We start from the raw sequence: 18748 nt of genomic DNA, 5'->3' as shown, positions 1-18748 counted from the left end.
TTTGTTGGTGATCAGTAAGAGGAAACATAAGCCACCCTTCATTGGTGGTCAATAGGGGGAAATATAAACACCCTTCATTGATGGTCAGTAATAGGAAAAATACCCTTTGTTGGTGGTCCGTAAGAGGAAATACAACAAACCCTCTTTATTGGTGGTCAATAAGAGGAAATACAACAAACCCCCTTTATTGGTGGTCAGTAAGAACAATTATAAACCCCCTTTATTGGTGGTCAGTAAGAACAATTATAAACCCCCTTCATTGGTGGTCAGTAAGAACAATTATAAACCCCCTTTATTGGTAGTCAGTAAGAACAATTATAAACCCCCTTTATTGGTGGTCAGTAAAAGGAAAAATAACCTCCCTTTGTTGGTGATCAATAAGAGGAAATGCAAACCCCCTTATTGGTGGTCAACAAGAGGAAATATAACCCCCCCCCCCCCGGCAGTCAGTAGGAGCAAAAAAAAAAAAAACCTCTGCTGCTACGAAGGAGTGAAGCCGAAATCGAGGGTTGGCATGCAGCTGAGAGCTGGAAGATGGAACACAGTGCTGACCGCGATGACGTCACTGGCGTGCTCGCAAAGTGTTTTGAAGCATCCGCACGCTCCTCTGACGGATTGACAAAGGAGCGAGCATCGTGTGCAGTTTCCTAGTGCAAAATGCATCACGAGCAAGCCAATGACGTCATGGCAGTCAGCGCTGTGTTCCAGCTTCCAGTTCTCACTTGCGTTCCAACCCAGGATTTCAGCTCCACTCCATCGTAGCAGTCAGGTCATCCTCCATGAGAGGTTACACGAGTTGCGGAAACAGCGTCCAGCCCGAACCGTTGCAGCGTCCAATACTGGATCAGATGTGCTTGTTATCCAATAAATTCAATGCAAGTTTTTACCATTTTTTGATTTTCATTAACCACTGGCCTACTGGGCACTTAAACCCCCCTCCTGCCCAGACCAATTTACAGCTTTCAGCGCTGATGCACTTTGAATGACAATTGCACGGTCATACAACACTGTACCCAAATTAAACTTTTATCATTTTCCCACAAATAGAGCTTTCTTTTAGTGGTATTTGATTACCTCTGGGTTTTTTTATTTTTTGTTTAAAAAAAATGAAAATTTTGAAAAAGAAATAAATAGAAAACCGTTTTATATTTTGTTATAAAATTTTGCAAACAGGTAATTTTTCTCCTTCATTGATGTACGCTGATGAGGCTGCACTGATGGGCACTGATAGGCTGCATTGATAGGCACTGATGAGGCGGAACTGGTGGGCACTGAGAGGCAGCACTGGTGGGCATTGATAGATGGCACTGAAGGGCACTAATAGGTGGCACTGATAGCTGGCAGTGATGGGTGGCACTGAATGGCACTGATAGCTGGCAGTGATGGGTGGCACTGAGAGCTGGCAGTGATGGGTGGTACTGAAGGGCACTAATAGCTGGCAGTGATGGGCAGTGGTAGGTGACACAGAGGCAGCACTGCTAGATGGCACTGAGGCATTGATAGATGACACTCCTGGGCATTGATCATTGCCACTGATTTACACTAGTGGGCAGGTGGTACTAGTTGGCAGATGAGGCAGCTGTGCCTCTTCCTCTTCAGGAACGATGTTCCTTATACAGAAGCAGGTGATCAGCTTTTTTTTTCCTGAGGAAAAAAATAAAATAAAAAAAATGACCGATCTTCTGTTTACATCTCGTGATCAGCTGTCATTGGCTGACAGCTGATCACGTGGTAAGGGGCCAGGATCAACTCCTTACTCCAATCTCATTGACTCAGTGATTACAGTGCTGCAGGGGATGCACGGGGAGCGTGCAGAGGGGAGGATATCTATTGACAGCCTCCCGGCAATGTAGGTCCACGCTGTAGCCGTCATTCAGCTATAGCGCGGATGGGAACAGTTTAAATGCTTACAGTCTACCCTCAGCGGCTCCTATATTTCTTTTCTCTCCGCATGTTTGGAGATCGCTTCTACTTCTCCTACAAGGCTGGCCCTGACATAGTGGACTGTTTTTCTTTTAGGCCGGGTTCACACTGCTGCGGGGGGAGATCCGGATGTGATTCGCACCGCACTGCAGTGCAAATCACATCCGATCTCCGTAGCGATGCGAGTTCAGCCATACAGATAGTATGGCTGAATTCGCTTCGCTCCCGCAGCAAACTCGCACGGGACCCTTTTTTTTGGTCCGCAACAGAATCGGATCGCATGGGTGTTCACACCATGCGATCCGATTCCTGTGCGAGTCTGCAGATCGCACTGCGATATGCGGACGGATCTGGGGGTGTCATTAACATTTCATTGACACTCCCAGCCGTTCGCATAGGGCAGTGTGAACTGCCGGCGGGAGTCATGCGATGCGGGAAAACGCTGCGGATTCGCTGCGTTCCCGCATCGCTGTGGTGTGAACCCAGCCTTATACAGAGCTGGAAGCTCAAAAGGATTATTATGATGGACTTTTATTTTATCTAGATACTTTCTGGCTGTGCCACTACCCATATGTTTGTCCCTGAAACAAGAAACCAGGGCAGGAATCATGGTACCAGCTTAAAGCAGTATTAAAGCCCAACGCAAACATTTATTACATTGAAGCTTACCAATTCTTAGATGTGATTGCTGCATTAGCTTTGTTTTTGTGAGATTTCTTCTTCTAGTTCATCTAACACTCCTCTCCTCCCAGACTGACAATAATGCCTGCTGTGCTCCTTCATCCAGAGTGGGGGACACTCTAATACAGGAGGTGTTACTCTCCAGCTCACCAGGTAAAAAGACACCGCAGCTAATGACTGATAGGCTATGATATATTATCATTTTTGGTTTTGGGTTTAATACTGCTTTAAATTTCAAACATAGACAAGGATTGAAAGATAAAGACGCTGCATACTCAGTAAGGGATTAAATCAGTGAAAGTTCCTTATAAACTGAGGGTTTAATATCACTTTAATCCAGAAAGGTTGCTGCTTACTGATTTTTGTTTTTAAACATTTGTCTTCATACTGCGGTCAGTGGCTCATATACAGTATATGCTTTTATTTTACTCATGCATCCACCCTGAAGCAGACAGACTGCGGTTTCTAAGAAACCTGTCAGAATAGAAATACAGAAACTGTAACTGCTGACCTGGCATACACATATAGAAAAGAAGTGTTGGAACCCCTTATGGTATGTACATACACATTCCACTAACAGGGAGGCTGAAGGTTAAAAGTAGAACTGAAGGCAATGTTATTTTCTTTTTGGATAGAGTAAAGCTGGACACACACTGGCAGATTCTCATCAGTACATTTAAAACGTCACTAAATCCAGGACCCTGCATTTGCTATAGCTGGTCTCTCACAGTATACAGAACATGGAAATGCAATTACTTTAGTAGTCATATAGCAGTCTTGTGACTTTTATCAGTGTCTGGTTAAAGCTTGTAGGAGGAATTTTCATTCTCCTCTGACCTATGAGGCTGAAGGACCGCTGACCCTCTGTCTAGACCAGGGATGTCCAAACTACGGCCCTCCAGCTGTTGCAGAACTACACATCCCATGAGACATTGTAAAACTCTGACATTCACGGACATGACAAGGCATTAGAGCTGCATGATTCTGGCTAAAATGAGAATCACAATTTTTTTGCTTAGAAGATAAATCACAATTCTTGCAACGTAACATCATCTTTCACATTAAAGCGGAGCTCCACCCTAAAGTGGACCTTCCGCTCATTTGAATCCTCCCCCCCTCCGGCGCCACAACTGGCACCTTTCAGGGGGGAGGGGGGTGCAGGTACCTGTACAGTACAGGTATCTGCACCCACTTCCGGGATAGCTCTCTGCGGAAAGGGGCATAGATTACACCCCTTTCCGAAAGTCCCCCGCTGCCTGCTGGGAAACACACAGATCCCAGAGGCAGCGGGTCCATCCTTATTGCGCAGCGCGACTCGCGCATGCGCAGTAGGGAACCGGGAAATGAAGCCGAAAGGCTCCACTTCCTGATTCCCATACCCAAGATGGCAGCGGCAGCACCCGAGAGACGATCGAGAGATCGGCTTCAGGTGCCGACATCGCGGGCGCGCTGGACAGGCAAGTGTCACTATTTTAAAAGTCAGCAGCTGCAGTATTTGTAGCTGCTGGCTTTTAAAAAAAAAAAAAAACGCGGACTCCCAGCGGACTCCCGCTTTAAAACAAAAAAAATTGTGCTAACTTTACGGTTTAGTTTTTTTTTTTTTTTTAATTGAAGTGCATTTTTTCCCCCAAAAAATTGCATTTGAAAGACCGCTGGACAAATAAAGTGCGACATAAAATATTGCAGCAATTTACATTTTATTCCCTAGGGTCTCTGCTAAAATATACATAATGTTTGGGGGTTCCAAGTAATTTTCTAGCAAAAAATATTGATTTTAACTTAAAGGGGTTGTAAAGTAAAAATTTTTTTTTTTTAAATAACAAACATGTTATACTTACCTCCACTGTGCAGCTCGTTTTGCACAGAGTGGCCCCGAACCTGGTCTTCTGGGGTCCCTCGGCGGCTGTCTCGGCTTCCCTCCGAAAGTACTTCTCATGTTCATGCAAGCTCCCTTGCACGGTGAGAAGTATTTGTGGGCGCGCTCCCGTGATACAGCCGGTGGCTATAGCCGCTCACTGTATCACTCGACCCCGCCCCCGGTGCGCCGCGTCATTGGATGTGATTGACAGCAGCGCGAGCCAATGGCTGCACTGCTTTCAATCCATCCATTCTTGCCAATCAGCGGACGGGCTGAGCACCGATGAGGATGTCAGGGGCGAGCACGGGACATTCGAGGGATCAGGTAAGTAAAAACAGGGGGGGGGGGGGGGCTTGGGGCGCCGGCACTGTCAGATGTTTTTTCACCTTAATGCATAGAAAGTGTCAGAAATTGCCATTATTTATTTACACAGAAGTTCCATCCCTTTGATCCAAGAAGGAAGTTTAGTTACAATGTTGCAAGCTAAAAAAAACTTGGCAGACTGCCCAAATGTTTTCTTTCGGCAGCTGAGTGAGCAGATAGTTTCTCCACTCGTTTATATGGCAACCTCTGCAGGAAAGATCATCAGAGGGGTTGAATCAAGATCATGATTGTTTTTTTTTTTAACGACTAATTGTGCAGCTCTACTAGGCATGATGGGAATTGTAGTTCCTGAACAACTGGAGGGCCATAGTTTGGAGACCCCTGGTCTAGACAGTGCAGATTGGCCCGGTGATGATCACATGAGCTCTCCCCAAGGAAGAAAAACTCTCCAACAATACACACCAAACTGAGCATGTGCAGAGTGACTACAGTGGCTCTGTCTTATCAGGAGATGGATTGGGGACAGTGGAAGGAGGAGAGGATCGGAGAAGACAGGATCAAACAGCCTTTTTAAACAATGCAGAGTTAGTATAACAAGCATGCTTTACTGTATATACATTCAGATTTTACTGCTGTGGGTTTACTCACTTTAATCATAAATCTTTCATGTAAATGTAAGATTACACTGTAGAATAGTGCTCAGAATATGTAAATTTTTTGACATAAATTATATATATAAGTGACACAAAGAGTATCCAAGTAAAAAGAAAAAAATAATAAAATTAGCCAAATGGAAGGGCAAAGTCCCAAAACACAAAGTCTTTAGTGTGTGATATCTTGGTATGATCCAAAAACGTGAAAAAAATTGCACCTCCTTTCTAAGATTCATATATTAGTCATGTACAGTTCCCATCACCAAACGAATTGGAGGCTTACCAGAGATGTTGGATCCTCACAAATTTACATTTGGGGGATCATACAAGCCTTTGCAATTATATGCAAGTCCTCACAGACCCCAAGTATGGATGATCTTGTCACGGGTTACAAGGTGTTTTAACTCCAACCAGATATATCCAAAAAACGGTTTAGGAACATAAGAAAAAGAAGCAGGGACCAAACATAGCGTAATTCCGTTTTTATAGAAATAGATAAAAAATAGAACAAGAGACTTTGTGTTTTGGGACTTTGCCCTTCCATTTGACTAATTTTATTATTTTTTTCTTTTTACTTTGATACTCTTTGTGTCACTTATATATATAATTTATGTAAAAAAATTTACATATTCTGAGCACTATTCTACAGTGTAATCTTACATTTACATGAAATATTTATGAGTTCTACCGATTGATGTTATGAGAAGCGCTACACTTTTTTACAATATCGTTTACTTTACACTTGATACCCCGGTGATGTGTTAGCAGCTCTTTTTTGTGTTTGTTTTATTCTATTTTTTGATAAGATTAGCGCAGTGTTTTGTTACAAATTTTACTCACTTTAATGACATGATGAGCTGGGTTCGAAAGCACGCCAAAAGAATTTGCTTTTGAAGCGGAACTTGAGTTTCTCAATCAACATTGACCATTTTTAATTCTTATGCTGCTAGAGTTCGTAAATAGATAGGAAAGTATATTATATTTAATTGTTTTAAAGTTTTTGTTTTTATTAATATTTCTTTAGTTACTTCCTGGTTTCCAGGCCTAGGCAAATGATGTCATACATCCCAGGAGTCTTCAGGAGGGGTTTGCTCCACTAAGCACTCCCTCCTGCCTGAGCTAAGGGCAGATGGACTGCAGGAAATGAATGCTACAGGAATCATCTGCCCATACTCAAGATGGCCACTGCCAGTAATGCTTGAAGTTGTTTCTGAAAGTGATTTCTCAGCAAAATTAAGCATGGAGACATAGATAATTGAGGTGAGTTTGCTTTGAATATTAAAAATTAAATAGGGCTTTTCGTTTGTGGAACTAAAATACAGTGTAGTTCCGCTTTAACATTTGATTTTGGAGTGAAGGGTATGCAGCCATGATCCTGGTACCACTTTTCCTTTTTTATTTTTAGCCACTGATCAGCTGTCAGGTAAAAGTGATCACTTTTACAGCGCTGGAAAGGGCCACACCATACACCTTCACTCCATGTTTCCTGACCTCTCCCATTCCTCCAGAGAGCCAGAGACTTCAGTAAGCGGTCGAAATGACTTCCCACAGAGATGGATAAACAAATGAACCCGGAAGCGCAATGATTTTGTCACTTCCGTTTTCACAACAAGGGCTATAACAGCTGTCAGTTTTTTTTTTTTTTTTTGCCATCTGCATCCCATTGGGGGTTATTTCCTTTCACTTCCGACCCAAAGCCACAACAGGAAGTGGGGGAAATTCCCAGTAGTCACCAGAACTAGTGCTCCTCACTGAAAGATGTCTCCTCTATTCCTGTTCTGTTGAACACTCAAAATTTGGAAATGTTTTACTTTTGATGATTACAACGAACAAATCAAGAGGGTGAATCTCCCTAACAGGGGCACAGACAGCAATAGAAAACTGACAGAGCTTCTAATCCATCTCCACTCTATCCAAAACTAGAAAATAAAAAAGTTTGCCTTTAGTTTAGCTTGACTGCAGCTCTTGACCCAGAAACTAATCAACAATGTCAACATCCATTGTGTTAGCGCCTGACATATTGCCTCTAAGGAGCCAAGGATTTGTGCTTCAATCTACATACAAGAGAAAGTACTTAAAAAATACAGGCTAAGGCTAAACCCTAGATAAATTTTAAAGCTCGGTTCACATATATGCAGTGCAGGAAATGAAGCAAATGCTGAGCATTTCCCACACCCCATTCCATTGATGCGATCTGGGGTGTCAACGTGTGATTGCTGGAATGGTATCACATCGGTATGAACACCCATGTGATCCGATTTCAGTGCGGCAGAAAAAAAAAAAAGATGCCTGTGCCATTTTGGTGCCGTGCAGTGTGAATACAAGCCATGTCATACAAAATGAACAGGCTCAAATCGCACTGCAAAGATTCACATGTGATTTGAATAGGAATGAGAGGCGATTCCTATCCAAATCGCATGTGGTGTCCATACTACATATATGTGAACCCAGCTTTAGGCATCAGAACTACCCCTTTGTCTTAAAAACGTGCAACCCTGAGAAACACCATGGTTCTATCCAATAAAAATACTGCATTGTCCAGTGTCACAGTGGTGCTCTGATAAATAGCAGAAAGTTACCAGCAATAGGAACCAACAGTTACCTGCTGCTATGGCATCGCTCTCTTACTAGGTAAACAGGAGAGTTGTGACTCCATTGTTGCTCCCTCGTTGGTAAGTGAAATTCTGCAGCATTTTGCAAAGTAATAGTGTGACAACTTAGATACAGATGTTCTCTATAATGATTCATTTGCTGGCAACAGGATTAGCATTGTGACATGGCCCCAAAGTTTGCCATACAACATACAATCTGATTGTGCAATCTCTGTACAATCTACTTTAGATTTACCAAAACAATGTAATAGGAGAACAAACCTTAAAGTGGTTGTAAACTTAAGACATGAAATATGAACAAAGCACTTCCCTTTATAGTGTGTAATTGTCACAATCCAGAACACTAATGCCCTGTACACACGGTTGGAAATTCCGACGACAAAATCCGTCCCATGGATTTTGGCCCAAACTTGTCTTGCATACACATGGTGGCACAAAGTTGTCAGAAAATCTGATCGTTCAGAACAAGGTGACGTAAACCACATACGTCGGGATAAAGAGGCCAGTAGCCAATAGCTTTCGTCTCTTAGTTTATTCTGAGCATGCGTGGCACTTTGTCTGTTGGAATTGTCTACACACGGTTGGAATTTAAACAATCAGATTTTGTTGTTGGAAAATTTTAGATCCAGCTCTCAAACTTTGTGTGTCGGAAATTCCGACGGAAAAAGTCAGATGGAGCCCACACATGATCGGATTTTCCGACAACACAATCCGATCGCACATTCTCCATTGGAAAGTCCGACCGTGTGTACAGGGCATAAGTGACACATTTGTCTGCTGCTTTGTTCCTCTGCTTTCAGCATGAATCACAACTTTTTGACAGGGGAGGGATCTCCAGCTGATTGATAGCCTCACCTCTGTTCCTGTGTGCAGGGAGGTGTGTCCCTTCCCTCCAATCAGCTCTCAGAGCTCTCCTGACTGAGCCCTGTAGAGTGTAATTTCAGTTCTCAGCCCCCTTTTTTTTTTTTTTTTTTTTAACTCTCAGACAAGCTTTATAATGGTTGCTGGTTCAAATCCTAACCATGACACTACCTGCCTGGAGTTTGCATGTCCTTCTTGTGCCTGCGTGGGTTTCCTCCGGGTAGTCTGGTTTCCTGCCACACTCCAAAGACACGCTGGTAGGTTAATTGGCTTCTGTCTAAATTGGCCCTAGTATATGAATGTGAATTAGGGACCTTAGATTGTAAGCTCCATGAGGGTAGGGACTGATGTGAATGTACAATGTATATGTAAAGAGCTGTGTAAATTGACCGTGCTATATAAGTACCTGAAATAGTAATAATCATAAAAAACTCTGGACTTTGAACAGATGTAGAGAAGAGGTAGGTTGTATATGTCCATCTGCAACTATGTAGGTTTCATCTGTGATTGGCTTCAGGTGTGTATCGCTCGAGGTCAGTCACTTCACTGGGTATATGTAGGGGTTTACATCCACTTTAACAATCCATATAGTCAGTAACATATTGGGCAAGCCTTTGCACAACATTGTTTATTGTAGATATAAAGGAGATTGCAGAATCAGATTGTATAGCGTATGGCCAGTCTACAAAATTACCACATTGTTCAAGCAAGGTAATACATATAAAGCCCGAAATCAGTACAAAAACTCCTTTCTCACTTTATTGAACAAGGTATAGTAAGCCCAACCATACATGAATTGAAAATGTTGCTAGTTAAGCAGGAAATGGAGGAATTTGAATCCATGTAGGGGCAGGCTGGTTGTAATCAAGTCAGTCAATCTACCGATCAACTTTTGTACAACCAGCCGGTCTGTTTTTCCTGAATGATCAGTGCTGCTGGTTATTGCCGGCAACACTGATCATAAAATTTTGATGGTGGGGAGGACTCCCTGCTGTCAGAATAAAATACCACAGCGGGACGCATTCCCCTATCTACATTGAATGTGTGGATGAGAAAATTGGCTCAACCAGCAGATTGAATGAAAAAGAAATGAATCATGTATAGCCAGCCTTAGCTGCAATAAAATCACCTTGTTATTTTATAAGACTCTGAAAATGCCACCAAATTATAAAGCAAAGGTTGATTGAGATGTGAGAAAAAGCCATGTGACACAGCTGTAGGAAAAAAAAACAAAACAAACAAAAAAAAAACGCTTAAAGCGGAACTAAACCTTCCAATCATTTTCAGCCAAGGAAGCTGCCATCATGGCCTCTGTTTGATCTTCAACTGCCATGATGCTGCACATGTGATCAGTTATGGCACCAGCCATTGGATGGTTTGACAGTTTGGTTGAGAGCACAAACAAATGTGACAGTTAGCATTTAGCATATTTGAAACTCAAAGGTTTAGTTCCACTTTAAATAAGTCCAGTGTAACAGTAAAGTACTTTTTTTTTTTACAACATTTCTTTTGAATTGGACAACTCCTTCAGAAGCAAAGCCAGGACTCTCCTATAGGTGTCCAGTATGGTCTGAGCAGAAGGCCTCATAGCTGGGTTCTCCTTCTTACATTCTGTGTGAATGTCAAACAGATGAAACCGGACAATGTCACTTCCTTCTACGTGACCTAAGAGATAATCAGTCACTGCTGGAATCTTCCAGATGTCAGTCTTCTCATCATACGGTGGCATTAGGTCATTGTTGAACTCAACATCTGGTCCATAAGGCCATAGCTGTTCAGGAGCAATAAAATCCCCAGTAATTTCTCTTGGGCCACACTTAACCAACATTCCTTTCTCTCTGTCTACTAAAGGTAAGGCGTCCAAATCATTTGCCACTAGGCGAAAGTCACTTGTTAGCAGGTACTGTGAGAGCACCTTGTCCAAGTCATTGGAATCACACATGACCAGTACACCAAGAGGACTACTATGAAGGTAACCGATTATACTCACATAGTCTATGGCAAGCTCCAGACGATTTTGCCAGGTATTTAGGTACTGGTACTTCGGGAGGTTAAAGGTAGCATCCAGATTTTTGAGGGAGCCCAATGGATGGTACTCTGTTAATATACTCTTATTATCCTCACAATAACCCACAAGTGTAACTACATGTCTGCTCTGTAGCGACTTTAGCATTCGTAAACCATGAAGAAAATCAGCTTGCAGAGACGGAACTGTTAGATGAGACAGAGCCACCTTCATTTCTTTCCACTCAGACAGGTATACCTAGAAAATAAAGCCAATATGTTACTTATACTAGAAATGTTTCAACCTATTAGATCTCATCAACAAAGCGGTGACTTGGACAGAATGTAGAACTACAAAGCGATAATACAGAAGAAGCAAGTTAAGAGTTTTAGCATGGAACTTAACGTTAGGTTCACACTTGTGCGGGTGGTTCCCACTGTGGGTCCACACCTGTTCTCTGCAGCCACAACCATCTGCACAGTGAATCGCAGGAGATGCGTGCAAGTGCCATATATTCTAATAGCACGACGCACGCACTGGAAATCACTTCCGGACTGGGAACCACACTGCACTAGCGGTTTCCACTTGGGGTGCCATTTCGTAAATGCTGCAGGGACCTGTTCTCTGCGTTTCAGGAGGCACGGCAGCGCATTAAAATGAATGGACTGCCGTGCCCAAACTGCGAACCGTGATAGTGTGAACGTAGTTTGTTGCCCATACACAAGCAGACCCTTTGCCAATGCAACAAGAAATATTTAACTAGCCTGATTAAAAAGTAAGTGGGACTGCCTGTAGTGATTTTTTTTTTCAGGCCCAAACAATTTGGAAGTGTGTGGCTTGCTGAACAGACACAGTCTGCATTCTATCTATATATGGTTGATATCAGGTGAATGATTTGAATAATAAAGCCACAAGACAGCTTCTTTGAACAGCAGAAAAACAGGGGATCCAAAAATGTACATTTCAACTGTAATTTTGTTTGGCTCAATAACAACCTTGGAAATGAATCTTTATAGTCCAACTCCACTTTATTTAAAAAATAAATAAATAATAATAATTAAAAAAAAGATTCTCGGAAGCTCTCTTCTGGGTTGATGCCCAGTGTTATACACCCCATTTCCTGTAAGTCCAGGCTGTCATGGACACACCCCCTTGGGATATTTCACCAGCCTGAGCTTGCAGTATTGTTACCCTTCCACATCATTACATGAGCTTCGTTCTGGGAAGCAGTAAAGACTTCCAAAGCTTGAAGCAATGTATGTTTTTTATTCCACACCTGGGTAGATGCCACTGGAAGCTGAAAATCACTGAAGTAGCCACCACTTTTTTTTCTTAATGAATGCAAAGTGATCTCTGATTGGATGGGATGGAGATGCGGGACAGTGATGTCAACTGCCGTCACTAGAATATCAGTGTCTACTTCCGTGATTTTCAGCTTCAAGGAAAATCAGCCAGGTATGGTATATACCTAGTTACATTGCTCCAGCTGGCCCAATGGAACTATGTAAAAATATACCTACCATGTCTGGAATTATTTAAAGTGTCACTAAGCGCACATCATAAGAAATAATCAATAAATGCTGTTCATACTCACTTAGTAATCATGGAATTGGTTTTCTGTATTCTGCAAAAAAACCTGGTTGACCCTGCTGCTCTCTATCTATACCTTCTGTTCATGTCCCCAATTCAGCTAGGGATTTTGCAGCTCTGGTGGCAACTCTGCACATGCTCAGTCTTCAGTCAGTTTGTATGCTGAGCATTTCTTCCTGATCACACCTGAGCAGCCCATTTGACTATAGAGTCACACATGTGGGTGTATACACAGTGATAAATGACAGTTCACTCCCTCCCTCCTCCTCCATGCCTATTAACCAGCTAAACACAATGGGGGTGGGATATTACATATAGATTAATAGGTGCTTCAACTTCCTCTTATTCTAAGACACAGGCTGTAGGGACATGACACAGCCAGTGACTGGCAGGAATCTGCCTACACCGAGTTATTGGCAAAAAATAATTAAGATTGGATTTCAAATATATACAGTATTTGTATGACAATTTAAAAGTTTGATATGAATTTATTATTTTTGCTCTATATCCCAAAGGCTGTTTTTTTTAAACATGTGACCAGTAGGAGAGAACTAGAAGCTCCTCCTGCTTATGTTTCCCTGCAGACAGGCTGGGAAAGTACTGGGTCATGTGACAGCTGTATATCATTTAGGAAAAAGGTACTTAGATGTTTTTTTTTTTTTTTTTTTAAATAAAATAATTACAGTGCCATCATCCACATACAGAAATAGAAAGGGCAATGTAAATTAAACAGTGTGTGTTTAGTATCACTTTCAGTAGCAGATTTGATTACTGAGTGTGCAGCTTCTTTATCCTTTAATCCTTGCCTATGTTCCAGTTTAAGTTTGTGCCACGATTACTGCCCCATATTTCCTGTTTCAAGGTGGCTCCTTTCTCTTGCAACATCCTATGGAGCCCCCCTTACATGCAGGAACTAGAGTTGCGTCTCCCTACACTGTGTTCATCAATAGAAACCCACAGCCCCATAGGGACTCCCCTGCTCCTCCAGACCGACTGGACACTACATTGTCCACTGTCAACTCATACCAGGACAGGAATTTCAGGGAAGCAGTAGCTAAAATTGTAAACTGCAAATGCTGAGGTAAGAATTTTAACAAATAATTTACTAAGGGATGTTTATTTTATTGTTCTCAGCGTGTTACATAAAAAAAAAAAAAAAAAAAAAAAAAAAACACTGAGGGTTTAATATTACTTTAGGGTAATATATATATATATATATATATATATATATATATATATATATATATATATATAGTGAACTTTAAAAAAATATATAAGGAGGGGAAGGGGAGCTGGAGCTGGACTTAAAAAAAAGTAGCAGTAGCAAGGGGAAATTAAGCAACCAAAAATTCAAGAAAACCTGTACTGAAAAACAACTGCAATCCCAAAGCTGGTTCTAAACAACACCTAGGATGTAAGCAGTTAATACAGGGGCCTCAAACTGGCAGCCAGCTGTTGCAAAACTACAAGTCCCATGAGGCATTGCAAGGCTGACAGTTATAAGCATGACTCCCACAGACAGATGGATGATGGGACTTGTAGTTTTGCGACAGCTGGAGGGCCGCCAGTTTGAAACCCCTGGGTTAATACATGCACTTGCAGATTTTTTTTTTTGTACATTTATGTATGTATTTACTAATCTATAAAATACCTTTTTGACTGCTCCTTCTCCAACAAGTTTTAACTTGCGGACCTCCTTCTCGAGGCCCTCACAGGTCAACCAGGGAGAGCAGTTCTTCATTGCTCCAATCTTGAAGTAGCCTTGGGGACAGACGTTGGGATCCCCATGACTGAATCCGGTGGACACATAGGCATGCTCTAGGTAAACATAGAGCACTAGGTTGATACACACCACAGTAAAGATGAGTAGGATCAGGAGAAGAAGAAGACAATTCCAGCTGCCATTCTTTCTACTGACTTGATATTTTCTTTCCATTTTTCTCTACTTTGGCAGATTAGAAGCATCCTATACATAAGAGGGAGGTTGTTACAGATCAATCATATGTACTTCTATACCCTAAAACAAAAAAATATTGAGATCTAAAGAGACCCTGTCGCCAGACTCTTCAACTCAACTACAATCTCATGTGTGTGCGTTTTAGAGTGAAAGGCCAGCTTTGATAAGATCTGGGCTCCTTGGATCAAACATTTCTTCCTACCTACCTTTAACAAAAGCCTCTTACGATTTCAATTTAAGAGGTATTTTTGCTTTGGAAGCAGGCAACTGATATATTTTTCCCTTCCTTCATCTCGTTTTCCCTTGACCTCTAAACCCCCATACTACCTACTGCCAAATTTTTTTCTTACATTTGTTTCCTCTGCTGCAGCCTCAAGTGTCACTAAACCCCCATCATAAAAAATAAAAAAATTAAAATAAAAGCCTATCAATAAATGCTGTATTACATGCTGTTCATACTCACACACAGTGAGTTTCCAGGCTGAACAATTTCTTCCTATCAAATCTGAGCAGCCCATGTGACTACAGAGTCACACATGTGGGGGCGTATACACAAGGGTAAATGACAGATCACTCCCCTCCCTCCTCCTTCATACCCACTAACCAGCCAAATACAATGGGGGGCGGGATATTACATGTAGATTAATGGAAGCTTCACCTCCCTCTTATTCTAAGACACAGGCTGGAGGAGCGTGACTGTCAGAAACCCACCCAGAAATCCTCCTGCTTATGTTTCCCTGCAGACAGACTGGGTCATGTAGCATCTGTAGATCGATTAGGAAAAAGGTACTTAGATTTTTATTTTTTTTTATTAAAATAATTACAGTGCAATCATCCACATACAGAAATAGAAGGGACAATATCAATTAAACAGTGTGAGTTTAGTATCACTTTTTTTTTTTCAACACCTAGGTATATTCAGGTACAGTTAGTCATAATTAGCATAAGATGCAGTCACTCTCCATCGCAATCTCCTTGTAATCTGCATGCTTGTTGCTAGTGATACAGTGCTTTTGCCTGCAATATTAGGTAGGTGATATGGTCTCTTTAAAGGAAACAAAATCACAAAACAGCAACAAATACTGCAATATATTAAAGTGGTTCTAAAGCTAAAAAAAATATTTACTTTAAAGCATTCCCTGCATTATTGTAAAAAAATATATGTTTGACCACTTGCTGTGCCCTCATCCCCAAAGACTTACTCGAGTCCTATATCAATCCAACATTGTGCCTGTATGCACGTCCTCTCCCCTGTCTTTCTCTTCTTAAAAGGAGGATCAGGCAGCAGTCAGAGAGCCATAAGCTTCTTCTGCTGTCAGTCAAATCCTGCAAGCAGAGAGCAGGGGGTGGAGAAGAGCTCTGTGTCTATGGACACGCACAGCTCGGCTCGGGAGCGAGCCCACACGACTTCCCCCATAGCAAGCGTCTTGCTATGGGGGCAGGCATAGAAGAGGGGGAGCAGAGATCGCTGTAAGATGACCCCAGAGGAGGAGGAGGTTCGGGGGTGCTCCATGCAAAATCATTGCACAGAGCAGGTGCGTATACCATGTTTATTATTTCACTTAAAAATATGACTTTAAAAAAAGCTTCAATGGCAATTACAGTATATTGGCTGCTTTTTACCACAAATTGCTAGACGTATTGTACTGGTATACCACAATTTTAACCATGTGATTGGCTGTGTCCAATCACAGCCGATCACATGTAAACACGTAAGTGCCGTTTTTCAGCTCTCCTCATCCTCCGTTAGTGTGAGGCGAGGAGAGCCGATCAGCAGCATCTCCTCGCAGCAGAGAGAGTAAGGTAATCAGGGCACTGATTATCAATGTAGCCCCAGAAGTGCCTATCAGTGCCACCAGTGCCCATCAGTGATGCCAGTCAGTGCAGCCTTTCAGTGAATGCTCATCAGTGCCCCCCGTTATTGCTCATAAGTGCCGACTATCAGTGCCCATCAGTGGCACCTATCAGTGCCACATCATCAGCACACATCAGTGAAGGAGAAAAATTACTTATTTACAAAATTTACTGACACGCTTTTTTTTTTTTCAAAACAACCCTAAGGTGATTAAAGCGGAGGTCCACCCTAAAATGGACCTTCCGCTCATCGGAATCCTCCCCCCCTCCGGCGCCACAATTGGCACCTTTCAGGGGGAAGGGGGGTGCAGTTACCTGGATAATCCAGGTAAATGCACCCACTTCCGGGATAGCTCTCTGCGGAAAGGGGCGTAGATTACGCCCCTTTCCGCAAGTGCCTGCCCCTTTCCGCAAGTGCCCCGAAACGATCTACAGATCGGCTTCGGGTGCCGACATCGCGGGCGCGCTGGACAGGTAAGTGTCACTATTTTAAAAGTCAGCAGCTGCAGTATTTGTAGCAGCTGGCTTTAAAAAAAAAAAAAACGCGGAGTCCCGGCGGACTCCCGCTTTAAATACCAACAAAAGAAAGCTCTATTTGTGGGGGGAAAAAAATTATAAAAAAAATGTAATATACGTACATTGTGAAAGTGTGACAGCACTGAAAGCAGTGGCAGCCAATGCATTGTGGGCGCACGGAACCGCCCCCCCTATTCATGTGCCCAGCCCCTTTCAGGGCGCCGGGCACATGAAATACTATGGCAGGGAAAGGCGGGGGTGTATTTTGAAACACGTGATTAGAGCCAGAGGCTCTAATAGGCTTCAAAATAGGGTGGGCTATTTTCACACTAACGTTCCTCCCTGTCAATCAGTAGGCAAGTCGGTGAGACCTGTCTCCCGACCGGCCAAAACATTAGGCGATCCTTTTGGATGCCTAACGCTTTGGCAGAAGAGGAGACACGGCGGACGGAAACCTGAAGACGAGTGGACACAGGACCCACAGCCGCCGCTTCTCGCCAAGAAGGAGAGCCATTGCTTCCCGCCGAGGAGGAGAGTCCCGTCACTACAGGATAGGTGCAGTAAGGGCCGCCAGACCGGCTGCGGGGGGGGGGGCAGTTAGTGAAGCGACAGCTGAGCACGAGGGGCTGCATATGACGGCCGCCAGGGGCTGCGTATGACGGCCGCCAGGGGCTGCGTATGACGGCCGCCAGGGGCTGCGTATGACGGCCGCCAGGGGCTGCGTATGACGGCCGCCAGGGGCTGCGTATGACGGCTGCAAGGGGCTGCGTATGACGGCCGCAAGGGGCTGCGTATGACGGCCGCAAGGGGCTGCATATGACGGCCACAAGGGGCTGCATATGACGGGCACAGTGAGGCTGCAATTGATGGGGGGGGGGGGGGTTCAGTATTTTTCAGTTTGTTTGCACCCCCCAAAAAATTTTGAGCACCAGACACCACTGGCTGAAAGCTGAAAATTGGACTAGGCAGGAAGGGGGTAAAAGTGCCCTGTATTGAGGAGGTGGACCTTTGTCTTTGTTTGGGTCCACCTGTGTATTCACAGATTCATGATCATTCCATATGACAAGTTTTGATTGAATAGCACACATCCTAGAAAACCAATTACAATAAATGATGATTTCAGTATGTAAACATCTGCTGTCAGTGAAAAGGAACAATCGATCCTTGCAGGAAATCAAATACACGCTGAAATCTTTTCTCTGATCACCTGAACCTTTTCTGATCAGCATGGAAGAGGCATTTATAAAATAAAACCACAGGGGTATCTGGCTCCATAAAACTGGGTGATCCATGACCTCAGGAAGCTGCTGTCAGACAATGGAGAGCACTTCGACTTATTACTTACTGTACCTCCAGTTTCTGCTGACTGTGATCTGTCTATTGTTAGCACTGCTATGGTATATTACATGAGAAGGTCAGCCTGGTCTGGTCACATGTACTGCACTCCTCTGTTCCATCTGGATCGATCATACATTCTGTAATCCCTTCCTTCTTCCTGCTGTCATCATAACATCCTCTTTTCCTATAAGGTAGACACAAATGTTCAGCGCCACCTACTGGTCACTAAACAAGCGTCTACAAACAGCTCAAGTCGCATCATGCAGTTCTATGCACCTTATAACTGTCTTTTTTTTAATGATTAGATTCATTTTCAACTATCAAAAATTACAGATTTCCCCCTTTTTTTTAAAGCCCCATACACACTTTTAGATTTTCTACAGATTTTTGTCTTCAGATTTACCAAAACCATGTAGTGCAAGGGCCTGCCTGATTGCATACACATTTAAATTCTTAAGGTTTGATCTCATATTATATGGTTTTGGTAAATCTGAAGACAAAAATCTGTAGAAAATCTAATAGTGTGTATGGGGGTTAAGAGTTTACATTTTTAATGCAATCAGGCAGGCCCTTGCA

At 42.9% G+C, this 18748-nt stretch overlaps 1 protein-coding gene across 2 annotated transcripts; it reads right to left on the bottom strand.

Moving 5' to 3' along the window:
- Positions 1-9645: 9645 nt before the first annotated feature.
- On the bottom strand, positions 9646-18349 carry POMK (protein O-mannose kinase). Of its 2 annotated transcripts, none has more exons than XM_077476190.1 (3): positions 18185-18349; positions 14159-14473; positions 9646-11175 (listed from the first exon to the last, which is right to left on the bottom strand). In XM_077476190.1, the coding sequence occupies exons 2-3, from the start codon at positions 14441-14443 to the stop codon at positions 10408-10410; spliced, it is 1053 nt and encodes a 350-aa protein (XP_077332316.1). In that variant the 5' UTR covers positions 14444-14473; positions 18185-18349; the 3' UTR covers positions 9646-10407. The 2 variants fall into 2 exon arrangements, with proteins under 2 accessions (XP_077332316.1, XP_077332315.1); XM_077476189.1 differs by having other exon boundaries at positions 18180-18347.
- Positions 18350-18748: the final 399 nt, after the last annotated feature.

The sequence above is a fragment of the Lithobates pipiens genome, unplaced genomic scaffold (genome assembly GCF_037356315.1).
Source record: "Lithobates pipiens isolate NorthernLeopardFrog02 unplaced genomic scaffold, aLitPip1_a1.2 Scaffold_13, whole genome shotgun sequence".
Taxonomy (NCBI): Eukaryota; Metazoa; Chordata; class Amphibia; order Anura; family Ranidae; genus Lithobates; species Lithobates pipiens.
Note: the sequence above shows the minus strand (reverse complement) of the source record. Positions and strands in the feature narration are given on the sequence as shown.